We start from the raw sequence: 22,487 nt of genomic DNA, 5'->3' as shown, positions 1-22,487 counted from the left end.
ACATATCTGATAAAGGGTTAGTATCCAAAATATATAAAGAACTGATATAATTTAATACCTCCTAAACAAATAATCCAACAAAAAATGGGCAGAACACCTGAACAGACATTTCTCCAAAGACACAGAGATGGCCAACAGACACATGAAAAGATGCTCGACACTACTTATCATGAGGGAAATGCAAATCAAAACTACAATGAGATTATCACATCTGTCAGCAAGGCCAAAATCAAAAACATTTAAGAAACAACAAATGTCAGCAAGGATGTGGGGGAAAAAAAGAATTCTTTTGCACTGCTGGTGGGAAGGCAAACTGACAGCCACTGTGGAAGACAGTATGAAGGCTCCCCAGAAAGTTAAAAACAGAACTATCTTATGATGTAGTAATTGCACTACTGGGTATTTAGCCAAAAATACAAAAACATTAATTTAAAGGAATACATGCACTTCTATGTTTATTGCAGCATTATTTATAATACCCAAATGATGGAAGTTTCCCAGTGTCCAGTGATAGATGAATGGATAAAGAACATATGGTATATATACACTGGAATATTATTCAGCCATAAAAAGAATAAACCTTCCCATTTGCAACAACATGGATAGAACTGGAGAATACTAAATGAAATAAGTTAGAGAAAGACATATATCATACGATTGCTCAAATGTGGAATTTAAGAAACAAAACAAACAAGCAAAGGGGGGGGGGGAGAAATAAAAAACAGATAAACCAAGACTTTTAAAGAAAAAACTATGGATCTGGGAAGAGGGAAGGTGGGAGAGAGGATAGGATAAATAGGAGGTGGGGATTAAAGACTACATTTATCATGATGAAAAACATAAAATTATAAAGATAATTTTATATATCTATATATCTAAATACACAAATAAGTAAAAATAAACCCCTAACTATTCAGACTACAGGAAGAAACTCTACTAAGAATAATTGCCACCACGTACTAATGTTAGTTTTCTAAGGTAAAATTTTTTTGAAAGATAAGTATAACCTCAAATAACATATCACCATCTTTTAGCTCTTTTTAAATAAATATACATATTAAAATATGCATTTGTTTAATTGAAATGTACAAACCGGTAGTAAAGCTGCTTTGGAATCTACTTCATGAGTTTCTTCTGTAGATGGCCTTCTACTGCTATTTTCTACTTAAAGAAAATTTTAAAACGTAAGTTATACAATTGAAAGTTTTTTTATATCAACAAAACACAAATTGTTTTTACATACAGTGTAACCTTCATAAGATAATTTATCCCCTCCTCAACACTGCTGAAGATTGAGCTACATGCCCACAGATCTCTTGACAGGGCATCAAAATTATTCAATTTACTTTTCTAAAAAGGCACTAAGAAATAAAAGACTATAACGGAAAAAGTCTTACTCTTCCTATTTCCAAATTTCTTATGTATCCTACCATTTATTTTTTTTGTGTGTACACCTATCATTTTTTAAAGCCATAAATAAATAGTAGGATAATAATACATATTTTGGGTGGTTTTATTGTTGGTTTTTTAACTTTAAGCTTGGCGATCTTTCCATAATCAGTACACAAGGACTTTCTCTATTTTGAGGTTACATTGAACTTCATACTATGGGTGTACAATAATTGTACAGAATAATAACCAAACTCGTACTGATGGACATTTGGTAGGATTTCAATCTCTTGCCATTACAACATTGTAATTCATGATCTTAAACATACGTCATCTTATAGTAATAGAAAAAAAAGTTAATCTCTCCTCCCATTATTTAAGATGCCATATCTTTATCATATCTTGTTTTTCTTTATCCTAAGCTTAAGAATTAAGCCTATTTTAAAAAGTCAGGATGTTAAATTCTAAAGTAACTTAGAATTTACAACTTTATGACATAATGAAGAAAAACCTCAGAATGAATAGTGATGGGGAATCTTAGAACAAAATTTGTATTCCGAATGTAGAGGGCAAAAAAGACAAGATTGAAATACATTAGAAGAGTCTGGACAAAATTTTTTCAAGATAATGAAACTGATAAAATGCATTATGTATCTGAGAATCTTGAAGAAATGTAGTCAATAGCAGAGAATCTAGTACTGATCTAACCAAAATTACAATATAATTATATTGGTGGAAAAGAGTAAATGTGTGTGTATGTGCGCGTGCGCGTGCATTTGGGAACCGGGGGAGGGGAAGAGTTCAATTCTTGCCTTCTTTAAGGGGAGGTCAAAAGTTATGGTCTAAAGCTGAAATATGAGGATGCAAAATTAAGAAGCATACTAACTGCAGAAAGAACATCCATGTTACTGAAAATGAATTTTATTTCTTCCCTCCAAACCCTTCCACCATTCTTTGTCTTACTTTATTTCTCCAGCAAGAATGTTAAACAGAAATAGTAACAGCCAGAATCCCTGCCTTGGATCCCCATGTGGTTTTCAAGAGATCATTATGAAATATAGTATCTGTGGTAACTTTCTGTCAATATCCCTTATTCAGATTAAGGAAACTCCATTCTAACTTTGCTAGGAGTTTTAATCATGAATGGATGCAGAATGTCATCAAATGCCTTTTCTACAGCTACTGAGATGATCAAATGATTCTTCTCCTCTTACTATCGTACATCAATTATACAGACACACACACACACACACACACACACACACACACACACACACATATATAATTTCTTCTTTAAGTAAGCTCTACGCTCAACATGGGCCTTGAACTCACAACCCCAAGATCAAGAGTTGCATGCTGTACTGACTTAGCCAGTCAGGTGCCCCTCATCAATTATATTTTTGATGTTAGTGTTAAACCAACTTGCACTCCTGGAATACTTCCAACTTGATATTGCTGTATACCAGAAGAGAATGAAAGGGGAAATGATGGTGAGCCGGACATGGTAGTGATGTTTTTCTTAAGGAACGCTATAAACGTTAAATGCACATTAGTGAAAAGCTGAATAATAAATTTAAATTTATATGCATATATAACTTTTGACTCATAAAAAAAGTGTGATATGGAAACATCCCCAGGCCATTTAATTCTCTAGTGAAAAATTAAAGGTGTAGGTGTATGGTGTATTTCTTTCTGTGTAAAAATGAGAGGAAGAAGACTACTGTCTTATAGGATCTGTGTGGAACTCTAGAGAATAAATAAAAATAAGTGGTTACATGTTAGGTTGGAATGAGAAAGACTTATTTTCAAAGTACTTGTGTGTGTTTGTATTTTAATTCTGAGCCAAATAAAAGTATTAGCTTTTTTTTTTTTTAAGATTTTATTATTTATTAGAGACACAGAGAGAGAGACACACACACACAGGCAGAGGGAGAAGCAGGCTCCATGCAGGGAGCCCGACGTGGGACTCAATCCCGGGTCTCCAGGATCATGCCCAGGGCCGAAGGCGGCACTAAACCGCTGAGCCACCCAGGGCTGCCCGTATTAGCTATTTTTAAAAGTTAAATTAGAAAAATAGATTAAAACACTACAGATTCATCTGTGTAAGTTAAAACCCGCAGATTCATAAAGATCATCTTTAGGTACTAAAGAATTTGTAAAAAATATGAGAATATTGGGATTATGTGTATTATTCAAACTTAAAGGAACAATGAATGACCTGAATTGTCATTTTCTGACTCTTGAAACATTTGCTGCTCAGGTGTGTGACATACATAAAATATACGGAAAGCTTAAATGAGCATGTTTGGTAACATGATTCACAAGTCAGAAACTTACCTTGTTCTAAATGAAGAGGAATAGAAGTTTTACGACATTCAGTAAATCCAGCATGAGAACTCACATGTTTCAAAGCATTTTCAGAAGGAACATCATTCTGTATATTGCACAAATACACAATTTAAAAAGAATTAAACTGAATTTCAAATGATTATACTAAGTAGTGTAAGAGTCTCTGTATCTATTCAGCTCAATATGCTTTAATCTACCTGGACACCAAATATGTTACAGGTTAATTTTCTTCAATGACAATCTCAAAAAACTACATCAAAATATACTATTTATTGTTCATAAACCCATCTAAATGGATCCTTTTCAATAGTAATACAATTTCATAAAAAACTGAGGGAACTATGAAAAACTGTAGGGAAAATAATAAAATGCTTACCTGTTTACCTAAAAAACAAAATGCTATTTTACACTGACAGATTATAAGAGTTTGGAAGATAAAGGAGTAGAGAGAAGAGGTTTTTAGGGGGAAGAAGGGGTTTCTGGATAGCTTTCTTATTAATTATATGAGCTGTTTACATAATAAAGATTTGATCATTATTTGTCACATTTCAATTTTTCCCAAATTTGTTTTTACTTATCTGTGATTTCCATTTTTTGGTACTTAAATCTCTTCATATCCTTCCTTTAACATTGTTTATTCCTTATACATTTAAAAAGTCCTCCTGGTCTTACTGACTTAATATTTCTATTTTCTGAAATGATTTGAATTTTTACATTTAAAGCTGGAATTCAGGGGCACCTGGGTGGCCCAGTGTGAGCACCTGCCTTTGGCTCAGGTTGTGATTCCAGGGTCCTGGAATCAAGTCCTGGATCAGGTTACCTGCAGGAAGCCTACTTCTCCCTCTGCCTATGTCTTTGCCTCTCTGTCTCTCATGAATAAAATCTTTAAAAATAAATAAATAAAAGCTTTAATTCATCTGAGCTTATGAAGTGATACAAGAACATAAACAGACTTTTCCAAATTTCTACTCAATTATCCAATTTGTACTTACTGACAAAGCATTTCCCTTCTCATCAATTTCTAATCTAACCCTCCCTATTAAATTCTTATTTGCAGGAACGTTATTTTGGAGTCACCAAAATGTTCACTGTTTCAACTGTTCTACCTGTACAATATTTTATAGTCTAATTCTCCCTTAACTTTCTCATTTTTACCTACCCATTTTCCCAGATGAACAAACTGCATTAAATTAATGTGGGGACAATCCAATCCATTCACAGTTTTCTCTCTTCAAGTTATAAACAGGTCACACACTATTATGTAACTCTAAGATATTCCCAAACTTCTACCACCTCTCAGAAACAGTGAGTTTTAAAATAGTATTCCTGCAATAAAGTATTACTTTTATTAAGTAAATTCAACTTACATCTCAAGAAAGTTAAGCTTTTCTACCTTTGATGCTCTGTACTCTTCATATACAGCTGATTATATAACCAAGTGAGAGTGCTAACCTTTTATGTGGTCACAATGCGACTCCAATTTCCTTTCTGATTTTAGTTGTTTCTTTTGGAAGCACTTTTAGCTATTTCTTATTTGCTTTATTTAAGTGCTTTCTTTGATATGACACATGAGTTTCATAGAATCATCTACAACAGAAATTCTAGTGCAGGATTGATGGTGGGCTTCCAGATATTTGTAAAATTCCATATAGATAAAATTTTGTATATGTGCATTTTTATGGGAAGAGGGTCTATGGTTTTCATTTGATTTTCAAAGAGGTCTATAACCCACAAACATTCAAGAACTCTAAGTCTCAGACTCCAACCTAGAGCTCATTATTCTATTAATATAGTTTGAGTTTTTTTTCCTCTAAGTAATTTACTCAAAATTGTTTAATTCAAAACACGGCCACCACTTTTCTGCCACTTTTCACAGAAACTTGTAATTTCTTCTTCTTTTTACTAGAAAGTTACCTGCCCACTTAAAAATTTTAGCATACTCTGGGTTTTTACTTCATTTAATAGGTTCATTATTAAAAGGTGAAATCTGTGGGGGAAACCTTAATGCCACAAGAACGTATTGATACAGTTCTTTCAACTGCCACTGTGACACTTGTAGAGGCATTTTAAAAGTTCAATGAAATACATATTAAAGGGGATCCCTGGGTGGCTCAGCAGTTTAGCGCCTGCCTTCAGCCCAGGACATGATCCTGGGGTCCTGGGATCGAGTCCCACATCGGGCTCCCTGCATGGAGCCTGCTTCTCCCTCTGCCTGTGTCTCTGGCTCTCTCTGTGTCTTTCATGAATAAATAAATAAAATCTTAAAAAAAAAAAAAAGAAATACATATTAGAGAATGACAGCCTAAGTCAGGATAGTTGTTACTGAGTACTGAGAGAACCTGAGATACTACAAAAATGTTTAGGAAGCAAAACAAGTTAGATTGGCTGTTGAATGAAGAGAGAAGTAGGACTGCAGTTATGCCTTGGTAAAACTAGAATGCTGATGTTATTAACAGAGACAGGAAATACTGAAGGAATATGTCTGCTGAGCATGAGGAAGATGGTGAACTTGAGGTTTTGACGGCTGAGTCTGATAACTCTAAATATTTCCAACTAGTTAGCAGTTCCAATCTTTTACTGTGGTAACATGCCAATCCTCTAGTCAGAATCACTCCAAAGATTTACTTTCCCCATATCCATATTCCCAGACTTTAGTTTTCCTGGCTAAAAACTAAATGCTGGGGATCCCTGGATGGCTCAGCGGTTTGGCGCCTGCTTTCAGCCCAGGGCGGGGTCCTGGAGTCCCGGGATCGAGTCCCCCATCAGGCTCCCTGCGTGGAGCCTGCTTATCCCTCTGCCTGTGTCTGTCTGTTTGTCTCTCTCTCTGTGTCTCTCATAAATAAAATCTTTAAAAAAACCAATAAATAAAAAATAAAAACCAAATGCTGATATGGCTGGTAAAAAATTCATGCTATCTCAACTCTTATTTCAGCTGAGAAATTGTATTCTTGGTTTTCTCCTGACTCCTTAATAATTTCACACAATGGTTACCCTACACCCTCTCTTTCTGATGTACTCCATTAAAGTTTCCACCAGCCTTACTGGAAAAACATGCCTTAAGAGTTATCAACAAACTCCTCAGATTACTTTTTTATCTCCTTTAATTTTTAAAAAATTTTGTGTTAATTTATATACAATGAAGCACACAGATTCTTAAATGGTAAGTTAGAGAAGAGTTTTTCTTTCCAACTGGAAAATTGGAAAGATTATCTTTTTATTATCTGGCCATCAGAAAAAAGTTATACTTTTTAATCCTTAAGATTATCATCTGAATGCTCAATTTCTCTCCATCTAGGTTTTCTTGTTTTTAAAATTTTAATTCCCAATCAGTTCTTCCTCCCTGTAAGAAACTCCAAGATAAAACAAGAGATAGAACATAAAACAAAAATACTGGTTTCCCTACTGGTTCCTTTCCCTCATATTAAGATTCTATCATTATAGGTATTCATGAAAGCAACAGTTAAATACTTTTCACTCACTGTTCTATACATTTAAAAAGTTAATTAGCAAACATTTATTGAATATCTTACACCTGCACATTATACTGTAGTGACTGGCATATTCAGCTTTTTACTGCTTGGCTACAGGTTCCTTGACAGACAGGGTTATGTTCTAATAAATTCTGGGGCAGGAAAGAGTTGAATTCAGTATCTGGTCAAGGAGAAATGTATAGGAGCAAGCATTTTTTTTAAGAGAAATGTTAAATAGGTATTTTTAATTTTTATTAATAAAAAAAGTGCAAGCTATTTGTAGAACATTTTTCATATTCAATCGTTTCTTCTTTTTAAATGGTATGTAGCTTTAAATATTTGGGATCATGTTGATGATGATCTCTGCTAAAACTGCATTTTTTATTGAAATATTTCTCTTTTGAACTAAACCCACAAATAGCAAAATAAGGTTGAACTGTGCTGTTACAAGGATTTACTTACAGATATTTCTTTTATCTTGTTTGATGTTTCTTTAAACTTCTGCAAATAATCCATGCTATCTCTGTGTCCTTAAAGAGAAAAAAAGATTACAACAAAAAATATTTATTTTTTCTTATCAAAAAATAATGTCCTTGCCGAAAGTCTACATAAAAGTGATTTTATGTTATTTTTAAAAGTAGTTTTGATGGCTCTGAAGTTTCTGGTAGATTTTCTGATATATAGTAAAAATATCTGTCAAGATGCTAGAGATGAGTAGTTCAGTTTATAGTAAGAGCAAAAGCCAAAGGCCTCCTAAAATAAATCCAACATGATATTAATTGCTTGAAATGTAAAAAGAAAAAAGGGCAGCACTGCTTTTACTATTAATAAAATATAAAATTACATATATATTAATATGTGATATTTATTATACATATATATTCACACACTATATATACAAATTATATGTAGAGATAAATATGTAGGTATCTATACATATCCATCCCAGTGGCAATATACTAACAGACTAAAATGTACTTTAAAAAAATAAATTGGGATAGATTTTATGCAGGAAAAGTTGTCTCTAAATCCATACTGAACTGTACACAGCCTAGCAGTAGAGATCAGTATGCTCAGTTATTTAGATAAGTTACAGGGTTGGCCTCAATGTGGAGATTACATGGACATGCCATATTCTCTGACTAATCTCCATACAGGTTTCGTGACTAGGTAAATTTCTAAGCTGGGAAGGCTCAAACAAGTGTTAAGACAAGGTTAGGAAGTCACCTGATGGAAAAATTCAAACCTGAAGAGACAGAGGGCCTCTTTCATGCCTCAGAACACTCTGATCATGCCCACAAACAACTCAAGTTTTTTCTAAGAACTCTTTGTTAAATACTTTAATCTTTACTAATCTAACAGGAAGACTGTTAGAACACTATATTCTCCCAAATAGTAGCAACCTAGCTAGCTCTATAAAGTGTTCTCTTTTCACCTTTCCCTTCTGTATGGCATACTATCAACATTAAAATATCTTAGGTCTCCCCCATCATTAAAAACAAAAGAAATAAAAAACCTTAGATACAAACCACAGTATTAGTTCTTTCTTTCTTTTCACCATCATAGTAAGCTTTATAGTTGCTCCCCAAGTCCTCCTTTTTACACTCCCTCCTCCCATTCACATTTTATTTCAATATAATCTGGCTTCTCCCTCAACCACTTCACTGAGACAGATTCCACCAAGGCCACTAATCTGTACTCACTGCCAAAACAAATACATTATCAGTCCTTATTTTGCTTTAGCTATCTGAAGTGTAAGAATGAATTATTCTTTTCTGAAATGCTCTCTTCTTTGGGCATAGAATAGTGGTTTGACCATAAATCCTCACTTTCCAAGTAGAGTCCTGGCTTTCTCTAGTGTCCTAATGTAATCATTAGCATACCCTTTTCACTATCAAAGTGTACTGGTTGAGATGAAAAATTATGTGGTCACCCAACTTATAAGACACAGCTCTTTTCTAGTTATTTCTATGTAGCCTTTCCTATACTTTTCTATTATTTCCCAAGTATCTAACATTCATGAATCACTCAGGTTCTTTCAACAAGTGAACGGAATTCAACAGAAGATTCTCAAAATCAAAAGCTCAAATAAGTTTTATATACAAATGTTATTAGAGTAAATTCCCCAAAAAGGTATATACCAATTGAACTATTCAACCTATTTCCCCCACTTGATTCCCTTTAAAAATTTTAGAAACATAATCTATGAAATGTAGTCCACTTACCATACAAGTGCATGATTTTACTAATTAGTTATTTATTTCTAAGGTGATTTTAATAAAAAATATTGATATACAAACTTTAATTTGCCAAACTTACCAACAAATGCTCCAAATTCTACATTATCTCCTTCTGCAGCTTTAGAGCAAACAACTTCTTGATCTTTGGTAACAGTTTCTAAGTGGCTTTTACAACTTGGCTGGGAAGGTGTACTAACAAAAAATTTGGTTGGTGGGGATGACAGATGTGGTATGCTATTAGATGAACTGCCTAATTTTTGATTTTTACTGAACATTTTTAACATCTCCACCCCATGTAGTCTCTGTCGCAGTTCTGGAGGAGAAACAGCACTTGGGAATAAGGCACCACAAGAGGAACCAGCCTCTGGGAAATTGAATTCTTTTCTCTGGGGTATTACAGGTAAATCCTGACCAAATATGTTACACTGAGGATCTTTTTCATCTTTCATAAAAATATTACAAAGAAAAGGATTAGTACTTTCAAGACCACCTTGAGGAACTGAGGAGCTAAGTGTATTTACTACACTGTGCTTTTTCCATACAGAAGGTCTTACAGGACCATCGTCAATAAGGTTTTGAGCCAAATGTTTGGAAATGCTCAATTCTCGTGTGATTTCATTGTGAACTTTGCTAGCTTCCGAAGCTTTCTGGGCAGTGAGCGTTTTTAATGTATCTACAGTCAGGGCTGAAAGATCTTGCAAATGGCCAATTTGAGAATCTAATGACTGTAATGATCTTTTTATATAGTTGACACGATCTCCAACTTCTTTAATTTGAATGCACATCTGCTCCACCCTGTGGGGGAAACAAAGAGTTTTTATAAATGTTAAAAATTAAAGTTTTAGAGATTCTTTTTATACTCTCAATAAATTACAATGCTAAAAAATTTTTACATGCCCTCAAACAAGCTAACATAGAAAATAAGATGATTATTTACTTATAAAAGGCACACCTAATATTTAAGAAGGATCCAGTGCTGGGGGACACCTAGGTGGCTCAGTGGTTGAGCATCTGCCTTTGGCTTAAGTTGTGATCCCAGGGTCCTGGGAACGAGCCCCACATCAGGCTCCCCACAGGAAGTCTACTTCTCCTTTGCCTATGTCTCTGCCTCTCTCTCTCTCTCTCTCTGTGTCTCTCATGAATAAACAAAATCTTTAAAAAAGGGGGGGGAGTTCCTCGTGCTGATTCTATTATAATAAAATGCAAAATTTCAAAAAACATTTTTGTTATTACAATTTCCCCACATCAAAGTAACACACACGGATGTGTATAAAGCTACATATACATAGAAATATCATTACCATTATTATAACTATACCATCTGCTTCCAGAAGGTAGCAAAGCCAATAGAAAAAGGAAAAAAATGCTTTAAAACAATATACTTTCACTTTTCTCCACTGACTAGGAAAGACAGTAAATCTCCTCTGTCCTCTGCAACAAGTGTCAAAAAAATAAGAAACTGACTTACTGACTTACACCAAATATTAAAAATTAGAACTGAACTGTCTTCCAATATATAAAATTATTAAGCTTATTTGACAAACATAAATTGAACAGTGACCATGTATAAGACATAACAGAATCCATGTGACATATAATCAATTATAATTAAAGAGCCTTTGAACCTCTCAAAAGTGACACGAATTCTCTCTTCACTCCCAGAATGGAATTTATCATCTTTTTCATTAAAATACATCTCAACACATTGTTCTTCAAAGTCATGTAGTTTCTTTTGATCTTCTTCTGTTAAAAAAAGTTCTAAGGAGGGAAAAGAAAAAAAAAATCAATGAAGACTATCAAGATATCAAACTGTATACCTCATGAGTCATGAATTATTCAGGGCTCATAAGACCATATCCATCATCTGTAATTTCTTTCTCTTTTTACTGTAATGTTTCTAAAGCATTGAGCAAGTACTTCCATTTTTTTCTTCAGCAAGAGGAGTACCTCCTCCTCTTCTAATTTCCTTTTCCTATAAAACACTCTTCCCCTACCATCTCTTTGCACCTCTCCCTAATTTACCCAGAGAGAGAAATTTAAGAACCAATTTGGTAGAACAGTAAGCCACTATAAAATTTTAAGCACAGTTTGATATGATGATTAGTCTCATGTAGTAAATATAGAATAAACTAGTGTTATTGTTTACAAAGAGCAAAAATCATTTGTAGAACAGCAAATGTTATGTTTTACATTACCATTTTAACAAAAACAAACTGACATGCCACAAAGAGAAGTTTAATACTGAATTCACTTTTATAGATATATTATACTTAAAATTAAATATACTTAAAATTCCTTTATGTTCAGACAAATTCAACAAAAACTTTTTATAATATTGGCCAATTAAGTCTTCTGAATAAAATTAATACTTAACCTTCAGCATAATATTGATAAGTGGTAAAATAAAAACATTTCCTGTAATATATTTTACTTACTTGGTCCATCTGAAGTCTTATCTTTTTTTCTTCTTTTACATATGCAGCAAAACAGAGAAACTATATGGCTGAGAATGATAAGTGGTGGAGGCAGAACTGGTTTCTCATGATAAGCCATAATAAAATGATAACGTTGGTACTTCCATACAATATTGGAAATTGCCTTCACTTGTAAATACACATTGCTTGAATAATAAAGAATAAAAATAAACATAGCTAATTATACAATCAAGTTTTAAATACTAAAAACTACTGTAATTCTATTCTAAACAAGGATTCAAAAGAGTACTCTACCATACACAAAACTAAAAGGCAAGTGAGGAATTAGAAAAAATACAGCAAGAAGTATAAGCTACTAGTTTGATATTGCTGGGAGTCTTAATTACAGACTCCAGAAAAATGAGCAGAAAATATCATCTTATTAGGATTTTAGAGTTATATATAAATGACAAAACTATTAAGAAATATTCAATCTTAGTAGCAACAAAATAAATGCATATAAAAACGATACTTTATGTACTATCAAATAGCAACCATTAAAGATAATAATACCTAGTCTTGACAGAGATTTGGGGATGCAGGCCTACTTTAACTTAAATGCATAAAGTCCTAAAAATGCACATACTTCACAGTTCCACTTTTAGGAAAATATTCTTTTTTTTTTTTTTTAAGAAAATATTCTAAGGACATATGTTAGGACTGATAAAAAATTTAACCATAATATAGTTTTGGGGAACAAAAATTATAAACAATCTAACTGAAGAATGTAACATATGGTTGAAAAAGTAGGGTCTATATTATGGAATACCAGGTAGGCATTAAAAATAAACTGGAGGGATCCCTGGGTGGCACAGCGGTTTGGCGCCTGCCTTTGGCCCAGGGCGTGATCCTGGAGACCCAGGATCGAATCCCACATCGGGCTCCCGGTGCATGGAGCCTGCTTCTCCCTCTGCCTATGTCTCTGCGCCTCTCTCTGTGACTATCATAAATAAATAAAAATTAAAAAAAAAAAAAAACTGGAAAGGGAAGCCTGGGAAGCTCAGGCATTAAAACTCAACTGGAAAGGGAAGCCTGGGAAGCTCAGTGGTTGAGCGCCTGCCTTGCACTGAGGGCATGATCCCAGAGTTCCAGGGTCAAGTCCCGCTTTGGGCTCCATGCAGGAAGCCTGCTTCTCTTTCTGCATCTCTCATGAATAATAAAATCTTTAAAAAGTAAATGAAAAAATAAACTGGAGAAAAATAAAATAAAAATAAACCGGAGAGGGATATTTATTAATGTGGATAATATTCATATTTTGCTTAGTTAAAAATAGTATACAAAATATAAGAACATTAATTTTCAAAAGAAAAAATTCATAAATATTCATAAAAATAAAGATGTACACCAAAATATTAATGAAATTATTGAATTTTCTATTTGCCTGTTTTATATACTGAATGTATTCCTTTGTAACCCAGTAAAATTCCCAAATAAAGGTTAAATTTATAAAAGATCCTGCATGTTAAAAGGTAAGTCTCAAATTTAAAGTCTCATTTGATTTGAGAAAGTATGCCTATGCCTTATTTGTAATTTTCAAAGATAATTTTAGTAGTTTAAGCCTCAGTACAATCTTTAGATCTGAAATTTTGTGTATTTCCTTCAAAATGAGAATTATATATTAAATGATCTCATTACAATAAGCAGCTGAATAAAATTCTTACTTGAAAAAAGCAATAAGAAGATTGACCATAATGATATACTGTACAAAGAGGTAGACTGCTTGAAGAAATGGAGTCAACCATGTCCCAGGACCACAGATTTGAGAGATAGTGGAATCATTTGCACACACTTTGGAAAGAAGAAAAAAATTCAGATATAGTAATGACACCAGTAACTATTTTTTTAATTAAAATTTTAGTTAACATACAGTGCAATTTGGTTTCTACACCAGTAACTATTTTTAATTAGTATTGTTTTTTTGAAGGAAGTTTCAATTATGCACAAATCTGTTTCAGACTCTATTAAAAGCTTCTAGGCAAGAACTTGCAACACAAACTTAAAAACACTCCAACAGAGAATAATTTTGTGAGGGATATGGGTATCTGTTCTACCATGCCATTCCAGATGAGGAGGTATATAGTTCTGTGTTATTTCTGCATTTCAAGGCAGGGTTTAGCTTGAGGAACATTAAGTAGAATAAAATTCCCAGATTCAGCCACACTGTAACATTTCTGTAAGAAAAATAACTGTACTATAAAAGGGTATGGTAAACTCACAGTAAATTTACAAACAAAGATTACTGAGTTTATCTTATTATGTCACAAGAGGGCTGCAAGAGTGGTTAAAGTGCCTCCCAAGAATAAAATGAGGTTTGAATTTCTTGCTTTTCATTAACCTCACTGGGAATGTTTCTGAAGCCAAACACAGTTGAGGAAAAAACAAAAAAAAAAAAAAAAAAAACAAGGAAAAAAGGAGCTATAGTACCCACCAGAATATTAAAGAATTAAGCAAACCAATTTCAGTAGGGTAAAGATTAGAATTGAATAATCATGAATTAGCGACATCTTATATAAATGTTTACAATTAACATTTCTTTAGTAATCATTTAAAAACAGATGCACCATTAAAACACTCAATGGCTTTGTCACAATCATTTCAAATCCATGATTTCACAGGCAAAGGAATACACAAGATTCTTTCAATCTTAAAAAATTTAATGCATCTATTTTAATTCTATTCAGATCTGTTTGATGTAGCAAATACCCAAGGAAGAAAATGACGGAGACCAAGAAGCTATACCCAATGCTCTATAACAACTAAACTAGATCCTCATCAGAAAAAGCAGAAAATGAAAACCTGAAAATGGCACTGAAAGGAAAGCACTGGAACAGAAAGAAAGTTTAACCACGCTGGTAAAACCTCACTGTTTTAAACAACATCTGATAACAACTGATAACCACTATGCAGCCATCCCCTGACCTAATCACCTATAAATAGGTGGGTAGAGAGCAACATAGGTATGGGCTGAGAGAGGAATAAAGACAGGAGAGAGAGTGGAAGAGAGATTAAGAGCGAACTAACCAAATAAAGATTCTAAAATGCAAATGTGGACATCAGAACATGTCTGAAAGCTGGCAGCATCACTTATGTTCACAATTTATCTAGCCTCATTAGCTAAACAATTATTTAAAAAATTATGCAGAAAATGTGTTCACAGTTGATTGTGTTAATTCAAGAATTTACCATTGAATCTACCATGATCGCTCTAATCACTGTTAATCCTATTACCCCCTTGCCCCAACTGTTTTCAGAGATAAGCAGGCTGAAGTCAATTTGAGCTAATGAGATTTAAGGAACAGGTTCAATAGGGGGCTTTTCGGAAAGTAACTTCTCACCCATAAGAGAACCACGGAAACCACTCTTTCCTCCCACTGCTAGTGACAGTCTTCTAATCCTAAGGGAAACCTGTATCAATCAGACATTGTGATTACAGAGCAGTGGAATGAAAAAGAACAAGTGTCCTTATCCATGAATTAACAAACTTCAAATACCACTCTACCTCTGAACTTTGTGTTACATGAGCTAATAAATACCTTATGGTGTAAACCAGGTTAGGCCAGATTTCCATTTGTGGCTGAAAAAACTCTAAAATTCTTTTTCAACTGATTTTTATAGTTATTTTCTGGGCTTACCTACTGTATTTTGGGAGGGCTTAGGTTGGTAATGGTTTGACTTGTGAGAATATGTAATATTACTGTAATGCAATTCTGACTTTAAAACATAAAATAACCAAAAGATGAATTTTCAAACATAAATCCTTACCATCAATTTCATATGCGTAAACTTCACCAAAAATCATCCAGTATGGATGAAAAACTATATCTTTAGCAAGAGTCCAAGATGGTGCTTCACGAGGATAAAGTATTGCCTTTCTGGGAACACCAAAACTAAGTAATACAAGAGCCATAATCACTACAATGTAGAACATATTGGCTACCTGTTAAAAAATGAACACTGTTAAAATACATGGGAATTTAAAAACAACTGTAATTTTTTTCATCTTAAAAATAGTTTTTAATGTTCTAATAAATAACTAGAATCTTTTGACTCCTAGTATTAGCATTCAGGAAAATCTCATCATTACATCAAGATGACATAAAAATTGATCTGTAAAACTAGACAAGTCAGAGGCGTGTTCTATATAATGAATCATTTCACTGGTTCAAACTGGAGTCTGCCTATTTGAGTCCATGAAGATTTTTTAAAGAGGTATAAATATACGGGCAGCTTCAGGAAATGAATTTCCGTATGTGCTCTTTCCTGTTGTCATACTGGAAGTTCAGACTCACTTTTCTACCTCCCTTTGATAATTGTCCTTTACCCACTTCATACGCAAAAGGGCATTCTTCTCACCCATCTTGAACTCTACACCATAGTCCCTTATCCCAGACTGTTGAAAAGCTCTAAGAGCTAAATAAAACAATAAACTGAAGTATCAGCATGGGTGCTGAAAAAATAAGTGACACCATTTGGTTAAAAAATCCTTTTACAAATCAGGTAGTCTGCAATTCTTTAATACAAAGGTGGGAAAAAGCCTATTTGAGCTATCACCTAATAAATCAATGAAAAATTAATTTTTATTAGTAAGTCACAACATGTATTTTGGAATCATTACTCAAGAATTCTATGAGTCAAGTAAAATCCTATATTAGAACTTTAATTTTTAACTACTTAATTAGGGGTTTGAGTGCTCAGCATTTATATCTAAAAAAGTGAATGTTGTCTCCCTCCAACAATGTAGTATTCAGCCACAAATAATAATCTACTAGGGAAAAACCCACACAGATCAAGACTACATTTATAATAAATCTGTACTTTACCAATAACTGTAATAAACCAATCTAAAAAAAACCAACTGCAATAAAATAACCTAAAAAATTATATTTGCATATATTTTTTCAAACGAATATACAGAGAAAGTAGAAATGGTAGGCAGGAATGTGAAAGGTAAAAAGGACCATAAATCTGGACTGTGTGAAGAAATTACAAAATATTTATGTGTAATTATTTAGACTTGAACCTTCATCTTTAAAATTCTTATATCTGCTCTGCCAGTAAATTTTCTTTTTAAGTTAGAGTCTCTGTGACTTACAATTGAAGAGTCTTATTACTCTCCAAGATTCAGTTTTATTTGTAAAATAGTCAAATAATGCCTTCAGTTTAACTTACATACTAAGAGAATGTATGTTTTCAATAAACAAAATCTTGGGATAAAAGATTTTGGGGGGAAATAAAAGATCTTAAAAGGCAAATCATCAAAACATTATTCATGACACTTGAAATACTACGGAATCCAAATTATTTACCAGTAATTAAAGAAAAAGGCCAAATCAAAACTTCAAAACTCAAATCTGTATGAAGTATCCTAAAATTATTCAAAGGTCTTGACTGATGAGTCACAGAGGTCTCTGGATTTCATACCTTCCACAAAAAGCCTATTTGACAACCTTCCTTATATCTGATCTAAATTTAATTAAAAATATTTAAATATCCCATTTTCTCATATCTAAAATGAGGATTTCTAGTTTAAATGTACAGATACACAGAGTGGGAAAAGTTTACCATTTACCATGCAATTTTCATAAATGTAATCTTTATTAATGATATCAACTGTGAGGAAGGTTTCTTTTGTATCTTCAAGCTTTTTACGCTTTTCAAAGCCTTTTCTCTGATTAGAAATTCCCCGCTCATGAAAAGTTCCTATTTACCAAACTTTTAAATACCATATTCTTTGTGAAAAACTTCATGACAGAATGAGGTAGTACATATAATGAGCCTATTTTGATAAAACTATTATATACATTTATTTGTGTGAAGTTAAAGACACACATCTATATTCCTGTATGTCTTGAAAGATGGAAAAGTATACACTACACTGTTAACAGTGGATGTTGCTGATAGTCTGTATTTACTAAAAAATTTCTACAATAGTAATTTTAGAATAAGGAAGGAAAAGTTACTTTTACAAAAGCAATAGTATGTGTTTGCCTTTCTGACCACTGAAAACTGAAAAGCAATTTATGGCAGAAGTAGGCATAACACACTTTAGAGTTTTCAGTTCAATGCATAAGGAATCACACATCAAACCTGACATCTACATTTAAAAAACAAAACCTGCCAGTTGGTTAAGCCTGTGGGAAAGAGCAAGACAGTGGACATATTATAACAAGAAAAGATTAGATGTTCTGACTGTAACTTTTAAAAAAGTTTCAATTAGTGATGATAGAAGGAAAGAGGAACCTAAAGACATAAACCATAGGTAGTATTGTTTAGCTCCATTATCTTGCAAATACAATAATAATGGGACAAGATTAGTGTGGGGAATTGGAGCTGAGCAAGAGAAACACCTGTGAGACTTTTTCAGCCTGTCCCCACTGGCTGAAAATCATTATCTAACAAATAATCTGATTAGCTGTTTTCAGCAACCATCCATTGAAAAGTCCATCCAAAATGGTAAGGAAAGATAAAGAAATGTCAACTTATTCCTCTTACAGAAAAGAAAAATAAAACTTCATACAGGGAGGACTCTTCATGGTTTCCCCTATATTTTTCTTCTCTAAAATCCCAGCTTTCAATGTTTTATATAATCCAGGCTAGGCCCTTTTATCCAATCTGACAATCAACAATTGCTTATCATAAAAGAAGTTCTAGTCAGGTTGTGCCTTTTTATTCCTATCTTAAGCTTTCAAAGAACAGATCATATCCTGCTGCTTTAATAAAAGCCTCCACAGATTTATCTCTATCCATGAGTCCCTATATCCCTTACTCCCTGATTTAATCAATAAGCCACATGGACAGTTTACTAATACCTTACATAATTTTCTAAAATACTTAAACTGGGCAGGAATTATACATTTCATTAGATATACTGATCTCTAGGGGTAATATGAAAGCATTAGATAATAGATTTTTTTAAGAAGGGGAAGTGACATATTCAGATATGCATTTTGAAATTACTCTAGCTATAATGCTGATTGAAGATAGGCCACAGTGGTGGTGAGTAAACAGATTTTACTAGACTGCTGCAGATGCTAGATGATTAGGGTAGCATCAATAAAGATGAAAAGAACTTCACAAATGGCAGCTGACAAATTTGCATTTTTTCATTCTGATCTCAGCCCTAGAAACTAGCATCTAAAAATTAAAACATTTTAAGATAAAACAAAATATAGTTTTCTTAATCTTATCCCATCACTTATTATCTTCAAAAATTAATATCCCGAGGAGTGGCCTATTTTAAATATGGGGCGATAAACATGAAATAACATTCTCTAGTTCAAATAAAACTATGTTAATGGCAGGTTTTTATGATTTCAAGAAAAAAATATCAATAAACTCATGAATATTATTAGATGCCTCTCAACTTACCATTTTTCCAATCATCATTACATAAGGTCCTGCCTGTTGATTTACAGCTAGAAAATCTAGCAAACGCACATACCAAAATATTATGTTAAGACAGTAAATTAATCTTCCGGCAACAAAAACATGATTATCATATGCATTCTCAAAGTTCCATTTTGCTCCAAATCTTAGTCCAAATCCAATGAAGAAAGAAATTATGGCAATTGTATCACTGATATTGAAGTAATCACTAAACCACACTTTAATCTTCTGGCTTATTTTTCCAGCTTCAGACATAAAGATCTACAGGTTTAAAAAAAAAATTTCAATTAAACTATTTAAGAAATCACTTTCTTCCTGTTAAAATGTACATCAGCATTCAATTATAATATCACAGAATTTTATGGATCTTTTAATATTTCAAAGTTTTACTTACTTATTTTTAAGATTTTTAATTATTTATTCAATGAAAGACAAAAAGACAGAGGCAGAGACACAGGCAGAGGGAGAAGCAGGCTCCTCAAGGGGAGTCCGATGTGGGACTCGATCCTGGGACTCCAGGACCACGCCCTGTGCTGAAGGCAGATGCTCAACCACTGAGCCACTCAGGCGTCCCTCAAAGTTTTTTTTTTTTTTTTTTTTTTTAATTAAAGTTCAGTTAACACACATTAGTTTCAGGTGTACAACATAGTGATTCAAAAATTCTATACATTATGCTCTGCTCACAAGCATAGTTATCACGTTACCATACTATGCTGTTACAATACCACTGACTATATTCCTTATGCTGTATCCCTAAAACTTACTCATTCCATAACTGGAAGCCTGTGCCTCCCATTCTCTTTCACCCATTTTGCCCAGCCAGCCCTTCACCTCTCCTCCCCACCATCACTTTGTTCTCTGTGTTTATAGGGCTGTTTCTGCTTTTGTTTCTTTTGTTTTTAGATCTTACATATAAGTAAAATTACATAGTATTTGTCATTTGGTATTTGGTATTTGTCAAAATGTTTGATTATCTTGGGATCTGATGATGTATTTGATCACTAAAACAATTCAGTTAGGTATCAGAGACAGGTATTTATCTTTTTTTTTTTTTAGATTTTTTATTTATTTATTCATGAGAGACACAAGCAGAGGAAGAAGCAGGCTCCATGCAGGGAGCCCGACGTGGGTCTCGATCCCGGGACTCCAGGATCACGCCCTGGGCTAAATGCAGGTGCCAAGCTGCTGAGCCACCCAGGGATCCCCCTTATCTTCATTCTATATATGTATGTGTATGTGTGTGTACACATACCCACAAATAAATGATCTATTCAATCAAGGTCATCCTACCAAGAAGCTGAAAGTCTTTTTTTTTTTTTTTTAAGATTTTATTTATTCATGAGAGACCAGAGAGAGGGGCAGAGACACGGGCAGGGGCAGAAGCAGGCTTCATGGAGGGAACCTGACATGGGACTCGATCCCAGGTCTCCAGAATCACGCCCTGGGCTGAAGGCGGCACTAAACCATGGAGCCAACCAGGCTGCCTGAAGCTGAAAGTCTTAAATGAGAACAGAATCTCTAGAAAGTGAGATACTTCTGAAAGTTGTTTTATTTTCATTGAAACAACAGGATACCCTGGTAGAATCTTTTAAAGGTATCTTATTTGCAGAAAGTAAACAGCTCAATGGCTTAAGTACCTATACTTATCTCTTCTCTTCAATATAAAAATTAGAAATTTGCAGTGCCTGAGTGGCTGAGTTTGGTTGAGTGGACAACTCTGGATTTTGGCTCAGGTCAGCCCCACACTGGGCTCCGCACTCAGCGTGAAGTCTGTTTGAGTTTCTCTCCCTCTGCCCCCCACGCTCTCTCAAATAAATCTTTAAACATTTTTTTTTATTTTTTGTGGGGAATGGTAAAACATTTACAGCTTTAAAATAATAGTATATATAAAAATAAGTACTAAAAAGTCTCCCTTTCTTTTTTCTTAGCCAATTAACTTCCCTTCCCACTACAGGCAACCAGTTATTACAATCTAATGAATCCTTGGTACAATTATTTTTATGAATATGCATTTCAAAAATTCTTTGCAGCTTTATCATTTAACAATTTAATTTTTTTTCTTTTTTTTTTTAATTTATGATAGTCATACAGAGAGAGAGAGAGGCAGAGACACAGGCAGAAGCTCCATGCACTGGGAGCCCGATGTGGGACTCGATCCCGGGTCTCCAGGATCGCGCCCTGGGCCAAAGGCAGGCGCCAAACCGCTGTGCCACCCAGGGATCCCACAATTTAATTTTTCAAACATGTTGGTAAAAAAACAGATTTTATAAACATAAATCATGGCACTCAAGGGAATTAAAAATGCATAATAAACTACTTAGGATAAATTCCTATGATATCTAAGTAGAAGGGACGTACACAGCTTTCATTTGTTTTTGCAAAATAATGTATTCTTTGAATCTAAAGCCAGACATGAAATAACTCAGAAGTCTTAAGTCAGCATATTATGAAACTATATTTATGTAGTTACTAGTTTGTATAAAAAGTATAAACATTCAAAGAAAAAAATTTTTTTTTCAAAATCAAGATGTTAGAAAATTTACAATTTAAACTGAAAACTGTGATAGACACAAGAATCTAAATTTTAATAATAATTCAATAGGCAATTAGAGCAAACTTCAGTGGGAAGTACAATGTAACAACAAAGTAAAAATCTACTTATAATTTACCTGATTGGGTATATGTGTAATTAATACTTTTTGAAGAGGGACAAAGAGCATAAATATAAATGCTGATGAACTAAAACATAAACAGATCTAGGCTATGTTTCTGAGACAAATCATGATCTTCGTAATTGTGACAAAGTTAACATACTGATCTCTATTCTTATGCTATAATTTTTAGAATACCAAAAATGACACATGTTCTACACTTCTATAATGTCATCACCTACTGATTATGAGTAACACATACTCGCATACATACCAAAAACAAAACACAACACCCCCCACATATACAGTTAAGTTACTGGTAGGAAAAACAAGACATACCTCACGGACTTTCTCAATAGCATAGGTAAAAATATAAGCAATAACAATCCATTCTTGAATTGAAGGTAATCGTTCCATTTGTACAAGAACCACAAATGTATAAAGCATCAGAAATCCTAAGTATGCCAACTAATGAAAAAGAAAACACAAAATATGAATAATATTAATGACAAGATAAATTTTTTTACT

The 22,487-nt window shown here is 33.5% G+C and overlaps 1 protein-coding gene across 3 annotated transcripts in view; it reads right to left on the bottom strand.

Moving 5' to 3' along the window:
• TRPM7 (transient receptor potential cation channel subfamily M member 7) overlaps nt 1-22,487 on the bottom strand; it is a 119,825-nt gene that overhangs the window by 21,883 nt on the left and 75,455 nt on the right. For 2 of the 3 annotated variants that reach the window (XM_055319774.1, XM_055319775.1), the window contains exons 20-29: nt 22,299-22,427; nt 19,291-19,569; nt 15,685-15,859; nt 13,584-13,710; nt 11,884-12,068; nt 11,074-11,206; nt 9,528-10,243; nt 7,671-7,738; nt 3,727-3,823; nt 1,094-1,164 (exon numbers count right to left, since the gene is read on the bottom strand). In XM_055319774.1, the coding sequence (XP_055175749.1) occupies nt 1,094-1,164; nt 3,727-3,823; nt 7,671-7,738; nt 9,528-10,243; nt 11,074-11,206; nt 11,884-12,068; nt 13,584-13,710; nt 15,685-15,859; nt 19,291-19,569; nt 22,299-22,427 (1,980 nt within the window). The remainder of the gene's footprint in view (nt 1-1,093; nt 1,165-3,726; nt 3,824-7,670; nt 7,739-9,527; nt 10,244-11,073; nt 11,207-11,883; nt 12,069-13,583; nt 13,711-15,684; nt 15,860-19,290; nt 19,570-22,298; nt 22,428-22,487) is intronic. The other variant, XM_055319776.1, reaches the window with a different exon arrangement.

Source organism: Nyctereutes procyonoides, unplaced genomic scaffold (genome assembly GCF_905146905.1).
Source record: "Nyctereutes procyonoides isolate TBG_1078 unplaced genomic scaffold, NYPRO_anot_genome, whole genome shotgun sequence".
Classification (NCBI taxonomy): Eukaryota; Metazoa; Chordata; class Mammalia; order Carnivora; family Canidae; genus Nyctereutes; species Nyctereutes procyonoides.
This window is presented reverse-complemented; position numbering and strand designations above follow the sequence as displayed.